The following is a 22,319-nucleotide window of genomic DNA, read 5'->3' on the forward strand; positions in this document are numbered from 1 at the left end:
ATGTTGTGAAGTGAGTCATGCTTTCTTAGTCCAAACATTACAAAAATCGGCAACGATGTCTGTATCTGTACCCATGCCTGCATTTTTTTCTTCCAAAGGTCAGAGATCCCACTGTTCCATTTTCTACATGGAAGTAAATCTTCCAAAACTACTTGCTTGTTATCGGATCACGGGGTGATGCTTGGCCTGATGGCAGAGTTTGTGCAGTTTTGTTACATTAGTTGTTTCTCAATGTCAAGGAAGGATCCTCCGAAGCCAGAATTTCGAGGATGCTATGTCGTCGACATCTGTCAAAGGAATGTTCCAATGTCGAGGATTCTCGGAAATTCAACCATGGACTGAGTCCAAAAATATACCATATACAGGAAAGGATGCATATGTGTAGCCTCCGCGTTCTCAAATCACCCATAATCCAATGTGCGCTGTGCCGAAAGACCTTTTCACTGACGTAACGCGTGTTCGCCTCGCCTTATCTCTGAAGGAAGTGACTTGGAAGAACCAATCCTGCCAAGGAAGTATCCTTGACATTGAGAAACCGCTATCATCATGGTACGGAGGGCCAGAGACTTTATTTACACACTGCCAAACGTTGGTACAACGTATGATGAAGCCATGGCGGCTCTTTCTACTTGTGGTGCTTTCAAGTAGAATTGGAGGCACCGCAAGGAAACAAAATACCAGTTGAATTGATTGTGGATACATTATCAAGTGTGTCCATCATGCTTGAGACATTGTTCATGTAACATTTTGCAAATTGTGATGGAACCTCAAGTAAGATTAGTCTCTTGCTCACGTGTGAGCACTTACCAACCGTATGCTGTTTTTCTGCTTCTGTGTCATATGATGATGTTGCAACCAATGCCAATTTCTATGTGGTTAAAACCACTTTTGGCATGAACTTAAAAAACATTTTAAAGCCTTAAACAAAGGCTTTGTGTATAATGTACAGATTGATCAGTCAGTTAAACCAATGCAGCACAAACTACGCAGATTACCGCTGAGTGTACAGTGTTTTTATGAAACGGAAATTAAGTACCCTTTGCCTATAAGGGATTTTCACGCTGATACGTAGAACTTTCGCTTTCAGCGATCTTTGTATACGGCCGCTTCCGGTGAATAACTCAATTGAAGAAATACAGATTAATTTAGGGTTTAGTAATTTCTGTTAATATAACTTTTATTGCTATAGACGTCACTGGTTCACTTTTGTACTTTTGTAACCAATGTCAACTATAAGGTACATTTCCATATCAATTCTGTCAATTCATAAATAAACAAATTACTCTCTTTCACATATGAGATGAATCTCAATTTATAACAAATGTGTGTGCAAATATATTGTCATTATTGAGCAACAAATCTTTACATATGTTACATGTGACAATGGGTATAACAGATAGACAAGCACTCTTTTATATGTCTGTGACATAACAAAGGGGGAGGTCTGAAACTGCTCAGCTGCGCACAAGTTCAAGATCATTTGAGAATAAATTTAAATTTCACATCTGAAAGAAAGAGGTACATGCATTTTCTGTGCCTAAGTGCGGTTTATGAATCATGCGTGCACATTTTTGATAAATGATCGTAAGATCAAAGGTAGGATGGTTTCTACAAAACATTTTATACATGAGTCCCCAGATCCTAATCGAGTAATGCAAACGAATAATCATTCTTATTGTAGCATACGGAAAAGCATTGCACAAAATTATTGAAAATCATGACAACTGTAAGGAGGCTTTACAATTAAAAGAGGATGCATTAATATGACTCTATCAGCAAATGTTGAACATAAAGGTGATACACTGTTGTACAATGCAAAGTCAACAAATTAAACTGGATCATCCAAAGGGTGTTAACATTTTTAGGAACATACAGAAAATTAGTACAATATAACAAATATTATCATAATGTACATTATGCTTACACAATACAAATCACACTTGCAAACAGTAAATGAACTTTATGACAAATTTACACTTTATGTAACACAAAACATATCCATAATGAGTACATATTTAAAATATTTCATAAAATCTATGATTATTTATACAAGCTATTGTGGCAAGGTGATATACAAAAAGGGAATTGCAAATGAAACTAATTTCCGACTACGCCACCCGGAATACACCGGGAAATTAAACCATAAGGCACGAAGGTTCGTTGTCAAAGATGGGGCGAGAAGGACAACACAAATATAGAAAAATATATAAATTCTTTATTTTATAGAGTAAAAAAAATAATCGTCCCTCAAGAGTCACAAATTAAGCTTCACAACACATACAAAAAAAGACAATAAAATTAAAGTGAGAGTTGCTGGCAGGGATTGTGTAGTTTACACCCCACACTCAATACCGCAAAGTTAGTGAATCACTGCAAAACAGCAAACCGCAATTTGTGAATTTCAATCCCCAGCCAACGCATCTCACTTCAAACAAAATACAATCAAAACAATTAAACTTATACAAAAAGACAGACATTAATAACTAAAACATAAAACAAAACAAAAAGCATAATCAAGGCAATTTAATAAACCGACAAACAACCATAAGCGGCAGCTGAAGGTAGTTGGGTCACGTGTACTTCCAGCGACCAGAGAGAAAGGCTGCACTTTAAAAGCAGTGGATAAAACAGTCAATTCAGACCTTCATGATCACAGTCCCGTAGTCAAATGACGTGGTCAAGGCCGCCAGCACCCGGTCAATGCCGTAAGCACCCCACCTCAGTCCTATAGCAGCCTAAAGGAGGGCAATATCATTGTCGCGGATTCGTGAGCGTCCAACTACCAAATTGAGCAAATGAGACCCAGGCAAGGCAGCAGTGCAGTCATCTCAGATTAACACTCGTCCCATTTAAGGTGGTTACGGACACCGTGAAGGCGTAGGCTACATGTCACCTGCCAGGCAGAACACTTAATTACATAACATACTCAAATACCCGGAATAAACGATGGTAAGGCTACATACCAATTCATTCCCAAAGGTTACGAACATCACATACTCGGTGATGAGACACCCGATGGAACGAGCATTATCCTAGCACAAATATATTAAAATTAAAACTTTACACAAACACGAATTTACGCGTGCAGCCAACACTTACCATTCATTCATTCATAAAACCCGCGTCCGCCAAGAGGGCGGTACCACTGGATGACGCATCTCGCTCCCCAACCTCTCAGGGCTTTTATACCCTCTGAATCAACATCCAATTGGTCTGGTTTTACCACACGTTAACCAATGACTAGACGTCATCCTGCTACATTCCACCCCCACAATATGAATCGTCGCCCCGACGATTACTTAACTACGGGTCTCAATCGCCAGGCTGGAAACCAAGCTACCCCGAATTACACATGACGTCTGGAAAGAGCTAAACACACGCTAAAACCCTCCCTCTACCCTAACGCAAGTGACATTAACGGTCCACTCCTGACAAGCAACCCCAAAACGCAAGAACTAGTCCTGCGCTCTAAAATCCGCCCGGTGGTTCCACCGCACCCTCTGCGAGACCCCACCTGACAAAACAATAACACTGGGGGGGATTATTACATCCTTACCGTTCAGTTGAAGCCAAAGGCAACCGCTGCTTCAGCAATACCCTATTTAGCTTCAACTTGCCACTCCGTCACTAAAACGCATTAACAACGGTCATAATTACCTCTGCCACAGGAGCTTCTCCTGGACTTTAAAATTTCTCCGCTGGTTCCACCCCAGATATTGAGGGACCCCAGCTTAGAACATGACCACTGTATAATTAAAAACTAAGGTTAATTCCCTCCCCATTTCCGCAACGACTTGCCACCTGAAGTAGTAAGCACCAATCACTGGAACTTTTCCAACTGGACACACACTGCTGCCTTGCCTTAAGAAAAAAATACACATACACTAACGCATTCAAAACATATGATACACTTAACCAAAATAAACAAAAATAAAAGAATAATTCCAACTCACCCCAAGACTATGACAGCCCTGCCGACTACGCCAAATGTGGCGTGGTGATATACAAAAAGGGAATTGCAAATGAAACTAATTTCCGACTACGCCACCCGGAATACACCGGGAAATTAAACCATAAGGCACGAAGGTTCGTTGTCAAAGATGGGGCGAGAAGGACAACACAAATATAGAAAAATATATAAATTCTTTATTTTATAGAGTAAAAAAAATAATCGTCCCTCAAGAGTCACAAATTAAGCTTCACAACACATACAAAAAAAGACAATAAAATTAAAGTGAGAGTTGCTGGCAGGGATTGTGTAGTTTACACCCCACACTCAATACCGCAAAGTTAGTGAATCACTGCAAAACAGCAAACCGCAATTTGTGAATTTCAATCCCCAGCCAACGCATCTCACTTCAAACAAAATACAATCAAAACAATTAAACTTATACAAAAAGACAGACATTAATAACTAAAACATAAAACAAAACAAAAAGCATAATCAAGGCAATTTAATAAACCGACAAACAACCATAAGCGGCAGCTGAAGGTAGTTGGGTCACGTGTACTTCCAGCGACCAGAGAGAAAGGCTGCACTTTAAAAGCAGTGGATAAAACAGTCAATTCAGACCTTCATGATCACAGTCCCGTAGTCAAATGACGTGGTCAAGGCCGTCAGCACCCGGTCAATGCCGTAAGCACCCCACCTCAGTCCTATAGCAGCCTAAAGGAGGGCAATATCATTGTCGCGGATTTGTGAGCGTCCAACTACCAAATTTTGGGCTTTACCTAGCTTCCTCTTCTATACGTAGCTTTAGTAATACGTGCACTTATAATATTGAGTCATAGCCGCAGCAAATTTAACTGCTCATGCTAACATGTATTTTGTTGTGCTATCTGTCGTTTTTCTGTGCTTTTCACTGCTTCTATTTATGTAAAGCTGCTTTGAAACAATTGACTTTTGTGAAAAGCGCTATATAAATAAAATTGAATTGAATTGAATTGAAAATTGAATTGAATTGAATTGAATTGAAATTGAGCAAATGAGACCCAGGCAAGGCAGCAGTGCAGTCATCTCAGATTAACACTCGTCCCATTTAAGGTGGTTACGGACACCGTGAAGGCGTAGGCTACATGTCACCTGCCAGGCAGAACACTTAATTACATAACATACTCAAATACCCGGAATAAACGATGGTAAGGCTACATACCAATTCATTCCCAAAGGTTACGAACATCACATACTCGGTGATGAGACACCCGATGGAACGAGCATTATCCTAGCACAAATATAATAAAATTAAAACTTTACACAAACACGAATTTACGCGTGCAGCCAACACTTACCATTCATTCATTCATAAAACCCGCGTCCGCCAAGAGGGCGGTACCACTGGATGACGCATCTCGCTCCCCAACCTCTCAGGGCTTTTATACCCTCTGAATCAACATCCAATTGGTCTGGTTTTACCACACGTTAACCAATGACTAGACGTCATCCTGCTACACTATAAAAGATGTATAGTGCAGAGGCAATGTCTCATTGACAAATACAGTATATTGCCAAATGTTTTGGGACTTTATATACATGAACCTGAATGACATGCCATTCTTAATTCATATGGTTTAATATAGAGTTGGCCCACCCTTTGCAGGTATAACAGTAACATATTGGGTTGAGGTCAGGACTGCAGGCCAGTCAAGTTCCTCCACACCAAACTCGCTCATCCATGTCTTTATGGACCTTGCTTTGTGAACTGTTGCGCAGTCATGTTGGAACAGGAAGGGGCCATCCCGAAATTGTTCCCACAAGGTCGGGAGCAGGAAATTGACCAAAATGTATAGGTATGGTAAAGCATTAAGAGTTCCTTTCACTGGAAGTGATTAAAACACCTGAATTTAGGGATTTGGAAAATGGATTTATAAATGAATAAATGAATGAATTAATTAATTTAGTCTGTTTTTTAATCATGCAATTCTAAACTGATACTAAAACGTTAGTTTAGCAAGTTGCGCAAAGTGCATTAAAGGTGGTGTGAAGTAGCAGCCGGCAACCTCTCTTCCGAGGAGCGTAAATTTAAAATATGTGACCTGCTCTGGCGAAATGAGTCGGAAGTCGCAACGTTCCATTTTAAGATTTGGGCCGATAATGTGGAAAAACAATGAAATAATCGATTTTTTAGCTAAACTAAAAAAACAGACATTCAAAAAAACCCAACAGTGTAGAAGAAGAGAAATCTTGTCAGTATTTACTTCAGTTTATGATCCTATGGGATTTCTTGCTCCTCTTACACTGACGAAATCGCGCTTATAGGAAATGTGTAGACAGAAGCTGAGTTAAGATGAGGATTTACCTCCAATACCTCAAAGTCAGATTTGGATAAAGTCACAGATCAGATCCGGTACTGAATAATCAACTCATACGGTTAGGAGAAAGTGTCTGTGATGTCACTATTGTGTCTTCTTATTCACCATCAGATCATACTGAAGATCAGACAGACATCTTTACATCTTTAACATTGCATGTCAGTCCTGAAATTGAAAGAGAAAGCCAATCAGATATGAAATCATCATCAGTGTCAGATGAAGAGATAGAAAAACAAACTATTAGTGCTGTCAGTCAGTGATAGAAATGAAATCTTTAACATAATAAACATGTTATCAATCTGTTTATCACATAGACATGAGCTACAACAATTCAAAAACACATTTCATCTATTTCCTCTGAATATTTGATGTCAATGTAAGAGATGAATGTATTGATATGTATGTAGTATAATATAATGACACACTGACAGTTTTATGAGTTCACACACAAACAGTAAGAAAATAAAGGTGATGTTTTATTTTAAAAGTCCTGGAGGTTGACAGTCGTGTAAATAAAGAGAAACAGCATCAATGTCAAAGCTCGACAGAGAGTTGTGTGAAGTGTCCATCAGATTTTAAGAGTTGGCTTTCTCTTCTTTTTTCTAATCTTCTTCTGTATCATTTATCATCTGCACTTTGTGTTTATCTGTTGTGTATATACTGTGTTTGCGTTGTAATTTCCGTCTGTATTCTGATGATTTGTTTTAATGCTTAAAACATGAAATAAAAACCAAGTTGTTATAAAAAAAGAGTTTTGAACATATAGGCAAGTGTGCATAACTATAGAGGTGTCGGCCTATCAAACAAACCCAATTAACAAACAACATATATAATGTGTAAGAAGAGTAAGATCACAGTATTAAATCCTGCAGTGAACAAACTCAACATCACAGTTAGTATTGGATTGAATTCATATTGTGTTTAGCACAGGCAGGCAAAAGTTTAACACAACTACATCACAGTTATCAAGCAAACACAACCACTCAAAATTGTATACACTTTTTTCTTATGTTTTTTTTTAATCAATTGTGTGGATTATAACTCGGTCTTATGCCGAGTTCAGACTGATGATTTTCAAACTAGTCAGGTCACAAATGTTTTCACACTGCATGACTATCTGGTGTAGCGTTCACTCGCTACTGTTTCAGACTGCATGATGGATTGGAGACAGGGGGGTTCACACGACATGACTTTACCATATGAAGAATTGCAGACAACTTTGTCCCGGTCTGCAAACTACGTCTCACAGCCAAACGCACGCGAGAAGTAACGCGGAAACAACGTGAGGTTGTTGTTGTCCCCATTATAGGCGCATATTACTAATGGGCTCTATAAATAACAAGAACAATATAGCGCCATTGAATTTAGACCAGGTTTTAGTTGGTTTATGGCGTAGTCTATTTTAGTCAGAGGGATGATCTTACTTCAGTATCTCCAGTTTACAGTCAGGATTCTTCAGTACTTCAGAGATCAGCTTCACTCCTGAATCTCCTAGGTTATTCTCAGACAGATTCAGATGTGTCAGGTGTGATGGGTTTGATCTCAGAGCTGAAGTCAGAGCAACACAACCTTCATCTGTGATATCACACTTACACAACCTGTACAGAACAGAGACACAGTTTGTTCACGCACACAGATAAAACCATAGTGAGTTGAATTTGTTTCTCCTCCTGTCATTTAGTGTGTATGGACATTTTCATCTTTTGGGTTTGTGTTTAATTGAAACACATTAGTGAGATTTTTAAAGTAAATGAACTGTTGATTCTTCTAATCAGACATTTCAACATATTACTTTTTGAATGGTTTTTGCTTTTATCCCCAAACATAATTCAATTTTAAAGTTTTATTTATCAAAAGATGTGACTTACAGTAAGAGTTAAAGTGCTGTAAATGAATGTTGAATAAAATCACCTTCAGTTATCAAATACATTACTGAGATTAAAATCCTATAAATTCATTAGAGATGTTATGATCTCTATATAGTCTCACTATAATCTATATGTGATTTCTGTCTGAACATAAGATCACAATCTTACTCTAGTATCTTCAGTTTACAGTCAGGATTCTTCAGTACTTCAGAGATCAGCTTCACTCCTGAATCTCCTAGGTTATTCTCAGACAGATTCAGATGTGTCAGGTGTGATGGGTTTGATCTCAGAGCTGAAGTCAGAGCAACACAACCTTTAGCTGTGATATTACAACCACACAACCTGTAGAGAAATGAAGAAAAGCAATTTGTGAGTTTGGGAACAACATAAATTTGAGTAAATGATGACAAATATAATCTATTTTATTATTGGTTCAGATTTAATACCTCTGTTGCACAAAATGTTACATTTAATTTGATCCAGGTTAAAAATTTTACAATGACTTAAATTAACTTTAATCATGTTACTTTATTATTATAAAATCAGATTTAAATCTCAGTTAGGGCTTAACTATAAACTTGCATCAGATGAGGTTTAAATATTATGGACAAATCATCTACCATTTAAGTCTAAATGATCAGAGACAGATGTTGTCAGTGTGTCATCAGGACTGGCGGCAGCATTTATTATAAATTAAAATGAGATTAAAATATTAAAAGTATGTCAGCAGTCAAAGTTTACACAGATCGTGAGAGAGCACAGCAGCCTGTGAGTCTGAAAATTAATTGCGGTAAATAGTTTGCCACTGAGCCTGTATTTACGACGACAGTGGGGCCTCTGGCCTTAGTCAAACGGGTTGGCACGTATGGTCGGGTTGCGATTTTGGCATTTTCTTGTGGTCTTTTGAATTATATGCCATACAGAACCGTTTGCCACTGAAACTGCATTAACGACGACTGTGGGGCTTCTGGCCTTAGTCACACGGGTCGGCATGTTTCATTTTCTTTTAAAGATCGGATGGGGGACCCCAATTTGCTAAATCCTCAACTGTGGGTAACATACTTATGCCGCAATAGTTTAAACCATATCTCTGTGTGACACTTGCATTACATGTGAATGGCCCCTACGCTAATAGGATTTTGTTTCTCTCTCTGTCTCGTCCTCGACCCCGAGGACAATGAGACAAACAGACCCAGTTCCGGTAAATGTGAAGATTGGCACACTTCTGATCTACTGGCCGTCCTTCAACGTGAAACCCAGCTGATGCCTGACCAACGACCACCGGCAGAACCCACTTAATCTCCTTATCCGTTTACATGTATATATTTTCTCCTGGCTAATAGTCAGGAGGTTTTTCTCCTAGGGGGTTTTTCAGCCCGGGGAGTCAGCCGTTATTGGCTTAACTTTACACCCTCTTCTATAAGTTATCTTATTAATACGCTCGCTTATAATGTTGATTCATAGCCACAGCCAATTTTGCTGCTTATGCTATCTGTATTATGTTATGCAATCTGTCGATTTTCTGTGCTTTTCCCTGCTTCTATTAATGTAAAGCTGCTTTGAAACAATTACCAATTGTGCGCTATATAAATAAAATTGAATTGAATTGATTCATGATCATATTCATACAGAGACAACTTTACTGAATTTACCGTGATAGAGGCTGGTCTCTTGAGAATAGGAAAACTGTTTTAACAGCACCGGTCACACAAATAACAGTAATAACGGTAATATGGTATACCGCTGGTTCTAAAAATAGCAAAGGTATCAGTTTCTATACCGTCATAAAAAACCCCAATGCACTTATATAGCAGACAATGATTACATATTAAATTAGGGATAGCGAAAACTAAAAATGTTCTTGACCGACCACCGAGCCATTAACCATTAGTTTAAAATATGTTACGCTGTTTGAAATAACAGCCATTTCGAGCCGCTCTGGCAATTTCGCAACTCTGTCGCATCTCTCTGCTGCTCTGCCTCCGGCTCATGCGAAACATGATTCCCGTAAACACGTCACCGAGGAGCTTGTATGCTGCTTGTATGTAATCAGAGGACAAATGACTCCTTAGTTTCAAAATAGTTTTGGTAAGGTGATCGCGTGGAAAATAAAGGCGTTTGTCTTATTAAAAGCTCATTTGAAATATTGCCGCGGCTTATTTAAGAAAATGACAGCTCCAAAGAGACGCCGCTTAAGTTTGAGGTAGTGCTAATAATAATAAAGGAAGATGATTATCATCATCACCTTATCTGTTACCACTGTAAATATAATGTATTTCCTAATATAAGCCCAGCTGCTGCAGACGCGTCTAAAGGGTTTATGATAAAAGTGACGCTCGCGATTGCCAGATCCTCACTTAATTTCATGTGTAATCAAAGTTTACTATTAAGTGAGTGTCTTGCAAGTATTTTGTAAACGCGAGCGACTGTTTTATCATAAACCCTTTTGAGCGCGTTGTAAGAACAGTGTCAAATCCTGACCAAAAGTAGCCCTCCCCAAAGATCTCATCATAAGTGCCCAGTGGGTGCGAAGGAAACATAGACATCTAAAGAGACATCTCTACACCACAAAAACTCTTCTTGGGTATCAGAACTTTTATAGACTACAGTGGACTTCCCACAGAGCCTTCCCACAGGTTTTCAAACATCATACCTTCATGCACACCTTTACACATTTAAAGAAGGTGCACGTAATGACAAATTTTCTCGCTTTGCTTCCTCACTTTTTAAATCTCTTTATTTTATGTAAATGCAAAAATCATCTTACACATTTGTAGTGTATTGATACAATAATATAAGATATAATTAAATAAAGATATATAAAATGATATCCTATTCAAACTGGGGAACATGTGAATTCATTACATTACATAAATTTTATATACCTGTACTTAGTAAATTAAACTTTACATTGTAAATGAAGGCTATGCCTTATTGCACTACTGTTAAGTCCAACATCATGCTGTCTTTGTAGATACCAAAAGTGCGTTCCTTAATCAAGATTAGTGGTGCGATCTATTTTAGCATCATGCGCATTCTCTTCTTGAGTTGAACTTTTTCAACTTGCGCTGAAGACAGGTTTGATGCAAATAACGCACGTTTGCATCAATAACAAGCCCAATTTGCGTCATTCGCATTGCCCCACGCGAATTTGCATCTTTACATTGATGTTGTATTTAATCTACACACGCAAATAATTAATCCACACCTTAGATTTAAAAGACAGTGGTGCTGCTTCTTTTTGTTGTCGTACTTCTGTTGTGTGTGTGTGCGCGCAAATTAAATCTGACACCAGCATTGCAAGAAGAGTTCAAGCAGAGTTAAAGCAGCTAGCGCACAGTGACTATCAATATGATCAACTCGCCCGTGCAGATTACACGGGCACGCACATTAACAAAAGTGCAGGGAATATAAAACTGACAGATTTTAATGGATAAGCCGAAAAAAAAAACTTGCAATTCACATGCGCGTATTGGACCGTGGAGGTCGAACCGAACAGTTCAATATTATATCGAGAATTGTGGCATCCCTAGTGTGTGCATTCACACACATACCGTAAATATCCCGGAGAGACATTTGACGTCTTTTAAGTCCTGCACTTGGTAGTTTTTTTTCTCTGCACAATCTTAAGTTTGCTTATTATCCATTATTTTTCTCTCCAGAAACCACTTGTGTGCATTTTTGTTTATGATATGACTATAAAGGAGCGTGTGATGCGCTGTTCTGGATATTTGACAAGCTCCCTTCAGTCCAGTTTTTGACCTTTCTCATTGTGATTGTTAATGTGCATTTAAAACCCCTGTTTTAAAGAGCTGAATGATATATACAGTGTTGGGCTGAAAATTTGTAATTAGTTACAGTTACTATTTACTTCTTTTAAAAGTAATTGAATTACTCTACCAGTTACTGTATATCAAAAGTAATTAGTTACTAGGGAAAGTAACTTTTAAGTTACTTTTATGTCTGCTTTTTAAATGTAAATAAGAACAGTACTGAACAGTCAAACAATAAAATAATATGAATGGGCTATTTTACACGTAAAACTCTAATATATCACTGTTGGAGCCTATTTTGCTTTAGACTCAGCCTTTGAATTTTTTGTTAGAAATTATCTTAATATGTAAGCTTAGTTTATTAATGTAAATCATTTAGACCATTTAGACAAATATTCTGTATGTTTACATTGAAAATATACAATGTTAAAATTGTGTACTGTCTCTTTAAGAATTTGGAGAAAATTGTGTCAACGTGTCATATTTTCTAAAATAAATTATAATTTTTCTGATTCCATATTTATTTTAATAAGTCAGAAACGTCTCTGCTGTGTCCTGCTGACAGGCACAGTGTGCGCGTGCAGCAGCTGACGCAAATTATGGGTACTCTGAAGGTTAGACCGTCTCATTTCAGTTCTCTTCGCAGACTTCTGAGGCTTCCACCTTGAAAGATCAAGTGCTCACCTTTTAAGGTCGCATGCTTAGCAGGTCGCAGCCCTTGTATTAGGACACAGCTTGTGAAGCTTGCGAAGGGTAGGGCGCTCTTTGGTCATATATTGTTTGTATATTTTTTATGTTTGATTTAAGTGATACACAAGATTAAAAGAAGATATTTAATCAGAAAACGGAGTACGTGGATTGTTTTGTCGGACGGACACAGAGCGAGTTTTGTTGGATACGGAGCGAGTAAAACCAAAACTGAAACTAAATGCGCACTCACACATACTATGTAGTTTTAACACATTTTAACAGTTGTACAGCGCAGTGTGAATATTTAACTGGAAACAACAATCACGGATCGTTCTCTTCCATGAAGGCCGATGTAAACATCTAAGAATATATAAACATTTCTCAGATTTATTGCTTTTGTGGACTACAAATGCAAGTTGATGTCATACTGGGATTGCTTGGCAAAGATAATTTACAAACATGAGATCGGATGGATTATGACTTGCGCACAATTTTTAAAGGTATGTTGTCCTGTTTAGATTCATGTTCATTCTATATGCACTGTCACCATGATGAAGTTTAATGATTCATTGCGCTGCACACCACGGTCCTGCGACATTAGATCAGAAATGTCTTGTCTGAAAGTGTTATTTTTTTACAAAACAGAGTAACGCAAGTAACAAACTCATTTAAATTTCAGTAATTGTAATTGCATTTCTTGATTTAAAATAATACTTTGTTACATGCTCGTTACTGCTTACAGTAGTGGAATAACAGTAACGCGTTACTTTGTAATGCAGGGATGTCAAACTCAATTTCATCCCGGGCCACATCAGCATTACGGTTAATCTCAAAGGGCCGGTTGTATTTGAACGACTGTATGAATGTATCAACTCTTTTATTACTGTACATTGCATAATTTTCTCTGCATTTGCTTACTATTGGTTTTTTAAATAACTCAATTAATACCTAGCTTTGAAAGTAGAAGCCCAGGCAAATAATGACAACGTGTATAGAATACAATTAACCATTCTACAGATTATTTAAAAAATATTTGTGGTGACAAAAACACATGTTGTATGTGAGTACACTCAAAATGTTCTGTTATCCTTCATTGTGCAGGTAATAAAATGAGAGGCATATTAAGATACTAATCAGTTTTACAATCTCCACCACAATAGGCATTTATTAGACACATTTACTCTCACTTGTCATTTCTTGCCCTATTTGCAAAACAGCTGTGTTTTTTTACCTGGCTTTGAGTGTCTGATTGACTGACGTCTCATGAGTTCAGTGTTGTAGGCTACAGATCAATAGTTTCAATTGTTTATTAAAAGTAATCGATTCAGATGAGTCATTAGTTTGCGTATTTAGAGGGAATAGACGCGTTGTAAACTAATCCCAGCTGGACATTGCGAAACATTTCTGTAAACGAGACAGAAAACATTTTCTCGCTGGATATGCGTGTGCGTGCGCGAGAGAGGGAACGAAAGAACGAGCAGATACTGTGCGTTTCTATATCCAAAGGCTGCAGCCTGCGGAAAACGCATATGTAGCGTCATCAAGCCTGGTTTATTTAAATAAACTAACCATTACATTCGCACGTCATACGCATATTACAACTATTTACTATAAACTAAGAATAATATTCAACTTTATAAATGTTAATATTCTGAAACAAGACAGTCTTGATGACGTATACAGCCTGGAAAAGCGACCTGCGGAGGCTGCAGCCTTCGCATTAAGACACGGCCACTCTAGTAGTGTGCGCGTGCGGGGCACTGCTCGTTCTCTCACATGCACTCATCAACATTATCAATATAATTATATTACAAAACTACTTTGGCGGGACAAAAATTAGTTCTGGTGGCTGCTATAAAATCAATGTAGGAAATCACCTGCAAAAAATAAAACTTATAATAACAATAAAATAATCTGTAAACTCTCGCAGGCCACATAAATAACATACTTTGTAAGCTCTCGCGGGCCAGATGAAATGAGGGGGCGGGCCGGATTTGGCCCGCGGGCCTTGAGTTTGACACCCCTGTTGTAATGCGTTACTCCCATCACTGACGATATATCTTTTTGCGGTGACGCACGGATATTATAAGCTCATATGAGCGTGTGACGTGCTATTCTTTTGTGCTGCTGAATGATCTCAGCTTTAGCACGGAGAGTGACAAGCTATCTGCTTTAGTCCAGTTTGCTGACATTTCTTGTCATGAATGTTCATCTGCATGTAAACCCCTCATTTTAAAGAGCTGAACCATAACTTCATTGTTGCAACATTTCACACTGTTCGTACTTAACCAGGGGTTAAGGATAACCCTGGGTATTCATAATCTGACGTCAGGTGTCTGAAACCCTGCTACTACACAACCTGTAATTATCAAGCAACCATGAACACCTTGATGATCTGCTTCAGCTGTGTTTAATTGGGGTCATAACATTCTAACCCTGCTTCATTTTACACTGCATGCGTTTGCAAACCGCAACGCGGGGTTAACCCCACAAAAGCATGGCTAGCAGGGTTTCATAACCCTGGGTTAATTTCAGGGACAACCCCGTTTATAAATTACAAATGGGAAACGATTCTTAACACTCTGGTGTCTTGGCTGATTTTGCATCCTTGAGCAGTTTTGACCAGCACTAACATTTGTGCTTTTTCAGTTGCTTAACTCTTTCACCGCCAGCATTTTTCATGATTTTCACATAAGTTAAATGCCTTCCAGAAAATGCTCCTTTTTAGATATATAAACATAAAATATATGAAATAAAAGAAAAGACCCTCTGCTTTCAAACAAAAAATCAGTTTCATCCTACCTTCATGTGTTCTGTTTTTATCACCTCTCAAATATGTGTAGGTTTCATCAAAAACACCAAATTTTGAGCAAAAAGCTGAGATAATTCAATTTTTGTGAAGGACTTTTGATAGAGATCAGATGCAGAGCGATCTTTAAAACATACACGGACATACAGCTGTTTGCCCTAGGGCAATACTTCCGGTTTTTATAAGTTGCGGACCATTTTTGCTGGATCGGGTATCGGAAAAACGGGGACGATCCAAATCCGATACTGTGCGTTACTTGTGGTTGTTACTGTCATGCTACAAAAAAGTCAAACTATTATAAAAGCACCATAAATGTTATTATTATTCAAAATCGTCCTAATATATTCAACAGCCTTATGCGAAAAACAAATGCATATATGAAGATATTTAAAGTCACAAAAACTGAATGGTTTGGTGCTCGCCGAGTTAATACACTGGAGTAGCGTGAATTAAATATGTCATACACACACAAACACACACACAAAAGCCGTATTTTAAACATCTGATTAAAAAGTCTTTCATGTTGTGACAGTTTGCGCAATAAAGTAAAAATGTACTTGAACTATTTATTTCCTTACACAATTCTAAATGGATCACGAAAAATACTAGTATTGGATCGGGATCGGTCGATACTAAGAATACAGGTATCGAAATCGTATCTGTTTGGAAGTTTCTCCTCTGTCCAATTGCCACGCCCACTTTGCTTTTCAGTTTCCCATGCAGCTCACCACACCTGTAATTAATTGGCCTCAATCAGCCACAGGCTTTATCAGACAGCACCTGTGCACAGCCCCTGCCCTTCGTTCATGCTACATGGAGGATTTTTGTGTGGTGCTGCTGAGAGATTGTGTGCCTTGTGTGCGTTATTGAGTTATAAACCACACACACGCATACAAATCCTTGCCTAATAAATAAAACACTCTGTAATTAAAGTGACTGGACTGGATTGTTCTTACCGACACCGCCACTGGTCTCAAGCCAGCCACCTACCATCCCTCTTAAACCTCCTTTTCATGGTCCTTCGAGCCGGATCATTGACGATCAGTGGAAATGTCCAGTCACTCCCTGCCTTCCTTATTTCAGCGTCCTCACCGCCAAGCCTCGCGTCCTGCACGTTATGATGACTACGTCATGGAATATGATCAGCGGCCACAACATACTACTGAATTACCAGAGCCCCCACCGCTTCACTCTGCAGACATTTGTGGTGTTGGACCTCAGTACCAATCACAGTCCGAGTCTGAGGAGGACCAAGAGCCACCTCAACTATCCAGTGAGGAGGATGAAGAGGAAGAGCCGGAACCACTGGCAGAGCCAGCAATGAACCCTCGCTCACCTGTCCCTTCTGGAAGAGCCCTAGCCCCTGAGTACCCACATGTCCCTCATGTAGCCCCAATTCCTGACCGTCAAACTGAGCTCTTACAGCAGTTACTAGAAGAAGTAAAGAATCAAGGTAGACTAATCCACCGCTGCATGCTAGACCAAGGCCACTCTTTGCTGTCTCGTTCAGTACCATTCCCTGAAACCTTTGGCCCTCCGTTAGTAGCATCACAAGCCCAGCATGCTGCAATGCCACCCCACGCTACCACTCGTGACACTAAGCCCTTTCCTGCTCCACCTCGGCAGCAGCTTCCTTATCCACCTCCTATAAGCCATGCCCCTGCCAGTCAGCCCTTAGTTCAGTACTGGCAGCACACGATTCCTTCTGACAATAGTCAGTTCCCTGTCACGGGTCAAGTCCCAGTCTCGCGTAACCCTTTGCTCCCAGCCTACATGTCATCTCAAATTCAGCCTAGAGCTATGGCCCACTCTGCCCAGCCAGCGTACCAGCCCCGAAATGTGCAACCTCACCACCATACTTCTGCAGCCTCACCAAGCCATTTAGCCCCCCCTTTAGGCCGACTGCACCCATATAGTAAGATAGAAGGTCCCTCATTCCCTGATCTTACTAGAGAAGATGAAAGCCAATATATGATGTTAAAGATGGCCCTATCCAACCTGTTAGACCCAGGAGAGTCAGAGCAGTATAAATATCACATCTTACTGGATCACTTAAAGGTAGATCAGGCAAAGCGGCTTGCCTTAGCTTATGTTTATGCTCCAGATCCTTACACTCAAGGTATGCGGGCCCTAGATGAGCGTTATGGCCAACCTAGACAGCTTGCTCTCAGAGAGCTCCGGGCTATAATGGAGATGCCTGCTATCCGTATAGGTGATGGTAGAGGCCTAGATCAGTTTTCCCTTAGAGTACAAGCCTTAGTGGGTCTCCTCCAGTCCATGGGTCCCGAAGGTCACTCTGAGCTTACCTGTGGCTCACATGTCGAACGCCTACTAGAGAAACTACCCAGTGAGCACTTTTGTCAGTTTAAGAGAAGCATCAGTTTGAGTAGATCAGGTCCCCTATGCTATAACCTCCTAGATTTTTCCTCCTGGTTGCAACAGGAAACCCGTTGCCAGCCCAGAAGGGAGAGAACCCTTCAACCTGTCCGACCAAAGCCAACACCCTCTCACCCATTCAGAGCTACAGCTATACTCCATGGTAGCAAGACTTCCCAAGTGACCTTCCCTAAAGTCCAGATAGCTCCTCCTAGGGTCAGTCAGCTTCCCCTCAACCCCACATCCACGCGTTGTCCATTGTGTGCTTACTGTAACTCACCTGAACATCACGTCAGTAAATGTGATGACTTCCTCACGCTCACTGAAGATCAGAGAGCTAGTTGGATCACAGGACAGAAACGATGCTGGCGGTGTGCACGAGACCACTTTGCAAACCAGTGTGATCTGAAGGGACGTTGCAACCAATGTAATGGGAAACATCTGCAGGTCCTATGCAACATCAATCAGAGGCAAGTGCAGAATTTATACCTAGACCATCCTAGTGATTGCAATAAGGTGCTACTAAAGGTAGTTGAAGTGACCCTACGTAATGGAAACAAGTCCTTAGACACGTATGCCATATTAGATGATGGATCAGAACGTACGATCCTTCTGCATCCTGCAGCCCAGAAACTTCAGTTGATAGGAGAGTCTGAGAGCCTGAAGCTGAGGACAGTGAGACAGGATGTCCAGACTCTAAACGGTGCCACCGTGTCCTTCACCCTCATTCCAAAGGCCCATCCAAAGAAAACCTATGCCATCAGGCATGCTTTCACTGCAGATCAGCTTTCCTTATCTGAACATTCTCATTCTGTGAAATCCCTCCAGCGGCGCTACCCTCATCTCAGGCAGATTCCCTTGAAGCAGAATGATAATATAAGACCCCTCCTACTCATAGGAGCTGATCATACCCACCTGATCACTCCAACACTGCCTGTAAAGTTAGGCCCCCCCGGAGCCCCAGCAGCTATCAAAACCCGTCTCGGCTGGACGTTACAGGGCCCTGCTAGAGATATTGTTAGCTCTCCCTCCATAAAGTGTTACTATATCTCCTTTAAATGTCCACCTGATGACATTCACCACAATGTGCAAAAACTGTGGCAGCTGGACACAGTACCTCTGAGGAACACAAAATTGGTTGTCCGTTCTAAACAGGACAGAGATGCACTTCACCAGCTGGAGACTCAAACCATTCGAATTCCTGTTGATGATGTCCTAAGGTATGCCACACCTCTCCTCCGAGCAGATCCCTGGCCCCCCTTAAAGGCCCCTAAGGAAGCAGTTATGTCCCGTCTTCGCAGCTGTGAGAGGAGACTGCTCCAAAATCCCTCACAGGCGGAAACCTATACCAGAGAGATCCAAAAGCTAGTTGATGCTGGGTATGTCAAGAAGTTGACTCTCTCTGAAGCAGCAGATGCCCCAGAGTCTTGGTATATACCTCATCACATTGTGCGTCATAATGGAAAAGACCGCATTGTATTTGATTGTTCTTTCACCTATCAGAATCAATGTCTGAATTTACAATTGGTTCCTGGTCCAACCCTTGGGCCTTCCCTCCTTGGAGTTCTCCTTCGTTTCAGGCAGCACAAGATTGCCATCAGCGGTGACATTAAGTCCATGTTCCACCAGGTGCGCCTGCTACCCCAAGATAAACCCCTCCTGCGCTTCCTTTGGCGTGACCTAGAAATTAAATCCCCTCCAACTATATATGAATGGCAAGTAATCCCATTTGGCACCACCGCCAGCCCATGCTGTGCCATTTATGCCCTCCAGAGGATTGCCAAAGATGCACAGGCCGATGAGCGTGTTACCTATTCCATACAACACTGTTTCTATGTGGATAATTGCCTTCAAAGTCTCCCCACATCAGATGAAGCTAAGGACCTCCTTCACTCCCTGCGTGCAACCCTCTCCTCTGGTGGCTTTGACATTAGACAATGGGCCAGTAATGACCCCAAGGTTATTTGCGATCTCCCTCCCGATGCTAGGTCAGACCAGGCAGAGCTCTGGCTGTCACACCATCCTTCTCTTGACCCCATGGAATCTACTTTAGGCCTTCATTGGAATTGCCATACAGACACCCTGAAATACAGGCATAGAGCCATTGAAGCTACTACTCCAACCATGCGTCACATCTACAGAGTACTTGCAAGCCAGTATGATCCTCTTGGTTACATCCTCCCCTACACAACAAGAGCCAAGATAATTGTCCAGTACCTGTGGGCAAAGGCAAGAGAATGGGATGACCCAAACCTTCCCCACAACATCCTAGAAGCCTGGCTTTCCTGGGAAAGAGAACTCCCTAATCTCTCCTCAATAGTACTCCCCCGTTGTTTTATACATTGGACAGCAGACAACCCCTCAGCCATCCTAGACCTGCACATCTTCTGCGATGCGTCAGAGCAGTCTTATGGCGCAGTCGCCTATATGCGCACTGAATATGATCAACAGGTGAATGTATCCTTCCTAATGGCGAGGTCCCGTGTTGCGCCCAAAAAACAACTCTCTATCCCTCGACTTGAACTATGCGCAGCCCTGATTGGAGCTCAACTGTTCAACCTCCTCCAAACCGAGCTCACCCTCAAAATCAGACGGGCTACTTTATGGAGTGACTCTACCACAGTCCTCTATTGGCTTCTCTCAGACTCATACCGCTATAAGGTCTTTGTTGGAACCAGGGTGGCTGAAATCCAGGAACTCACCAAAGGCCAGGAATGGCGCTATGTGGATTCCCCGAACAACCCAGCTGATGATCTGACTAGAGGAAAGCATCTATCTGAGCTAAGTGAGCCTTGCAGGTGGAACCAAGGACCTGCCTTCCTCCTGCAACCCCCTGACCTGTGGCCAACTAACCCCACAATAGATCAAGCTGAAGATCCCATAGAGTTACGTAAGCCCAGTTTCTGTGGTGCCGTATTTCTTAACCAAAAGCCCTCCATCTCTGACCCTACCCAATTCACCACCTTTCAGGATCTCCTTGACTCTACCGCTGCCTCCTATCATGGGTTGACAGAGCCTCCTGCAACACCATCAGCAGCAACCTACCTCGATGCAGAGATTGCCATCCTAAGACAGGCCCAGCTGGATTCCTTTGGAAATGATCTAGCATGTCTTCAGTCTCACAAACCCCTTCCACATTCCAGTCGTCTTCTCTCTCTTGCTCCAGAACTGGATTCAATGTCAGGTCTCATTCGAGTAGGCGGAAGGTTACAACAAAGCAATGACCTAGCCCCTGATGTTATACATCCAGTTGTCCTAGACCCTGCCCATCCAATTACAAAACTTATAATTAAAGATTGTGATGACCACCTACATCATCCTGGGCCAGAGAGGCTATTCGCTGAGCTAAGAAGGAAATTCTGGATCCTGAGGGGTCGTGAGGCTGTCAGGAAACATCAGCACAGGTGTGCTAAGTGCCAGCAGTCCCGTGCCAAACCCCTTATCCCCCAAATGGCCGATCTTCCTCCTGCTCGCCTACGCCTCTGTAAACCTCCTTTTTATTCCACCGGGATAGATTGTTTTGGGCCCTACACTGTGAAAGTTGGACGACGGAGTGAGAAAAGGTGGGGAATTATCTTTAAATGCCTGACAGCTAGATGTGTACATCTAGATCTACTTAGTCACATGAATGCAGATTCCTTTTTAATGGCACTAAGGCGCTTTATAGCGCGCAGAGGCAAACCTTTCGAGCTGCTCTCCGACAGGGGTACCAACTTTATCGGGGGCAACAGAGAGCTACAGGAAGTCTACCAATCCCTGACCTCTGACCTCCAGGCAGTCCTGGCTAAACAGAGAATCTCCTTCAAGTTTAATCCCCCCCACGCACCCCACTTCGGTGGGACGTGGGAGCGTGAAATTCGTTCCATCAAGATTGCCCTACAGACCACCCTAGGTGCCCAAGCAGTCACTGAAGTGGTGTTACGCACTGTGATGATTGAAATTGAAGGTATCCTCAATTCAAAGCCCCTTGGTTATGTCTCTTCTGACATTGCAGATCCTGATCCGGTGACTCCTAACCTGTTGCTCATGGGGCGGCATGACTCTTCCCTCCCCTTAGTAACGTATCCTGACTCTGAGCTAAGCAGTCGCCGTCAATGGCGTCATAGTCAGATTCTTTCTGATCACTTTTGGTTCCACTTCATTAGAAATTATCTGCCTTCTCTCCAGTCTAGACAGAAGTGGTACACTGATAATCCTAACATTCAAATAAATACTGTTGTTCTCATCCTTGACCCTCAGCTCTCCCGATCTCTCTGGCCAGTAGGGAAAGTGATTTCCCTTCATCTTGGTAAAGATGGCCGTTGTAGAGTTGCAGATGTCCAGGTGGGGGACAAACGGTACACAAGACCCGTTGCCCGCCTCATCCCACTCCCTGCCCTACCTGAACCCCCATGACTCTCCAATCCAGCAAATTTGCAAGGCAAATTTGGGGGCGGCTGTTTGGAAGTTTCTCCTCTGTCCAATTGCCACGCCCACTTTGCTTTTCAGTTTCCC

At 41.2% G+C, this 22,319-nt stretch overlaps 1 protein-coding gene and 1 long non-coding RNA gene across 6 annotated transcripts in view; both read right to left on the bottom strand.

The window, feature by feature from the left end:
• Positions 1-1,296: 1,296 nt before the first annotated feature.
• Positions 1,297-3,868, bottom strand: LOC141282454 (uncharacterized). Its single transcript, XR_012337141.1, has 2 exons — positions 3,100-3,868; positions 1,297-3,032 (listed from the first exon to the last, which is right to left on the bottom strand). It is a non-coding gene; the product is annotated as an uncharacterized lncRNA (long non-coding RNA).
• A 79-nt stretch (positions 3,869-3,947) lies between these two features.
• Positions 3,948-22,319, bottom strand: part of LOC135771665 (protein NLRC3-like) — a 32,545-nt gene continuing 14,173 nt past the window's right edge. For all 5 annotated transcript variants that reach the window (XM_065281999.2, XM_065281998.2, XM_065282000.2 and 2 more), the window contains exons 7-9: positions 8,346-8,519; positions 7,734-7,907; positions 3,948-6,474 (exon numbers count right to left, since the gene is read on the bottom strand). In XM_065281999.2, the coding sequence (XP_065138071.1) occupies positions 6,456-6,474; positions 7,734-7,907; positions 8,346-8,519 (367 nt within the window). In that variant the 3' untranslated portion in view covers positions 3,948-6,455. The remainder of the gene's footprint in view (positions 6,475-7,733; positions 7,908-8,345; positions 8,520-22,319) is intronic.

The sequence above is a fragment of the Paramisgurnus dabryanus genome, chromosome 8 (genome assembly GCF_030506205.2).
Source record: "Paramisgurnus dabryanus chromosome 8, PD_genome_1.1, whole genome shotgun sequence".
Lineage (NCBI taxonomy): Eukaryota > Metazoa > Chordata > Actinopteri > Cypriniformes > Cobitidae > Paramisgurnus > Paramisgurnus dabryanus.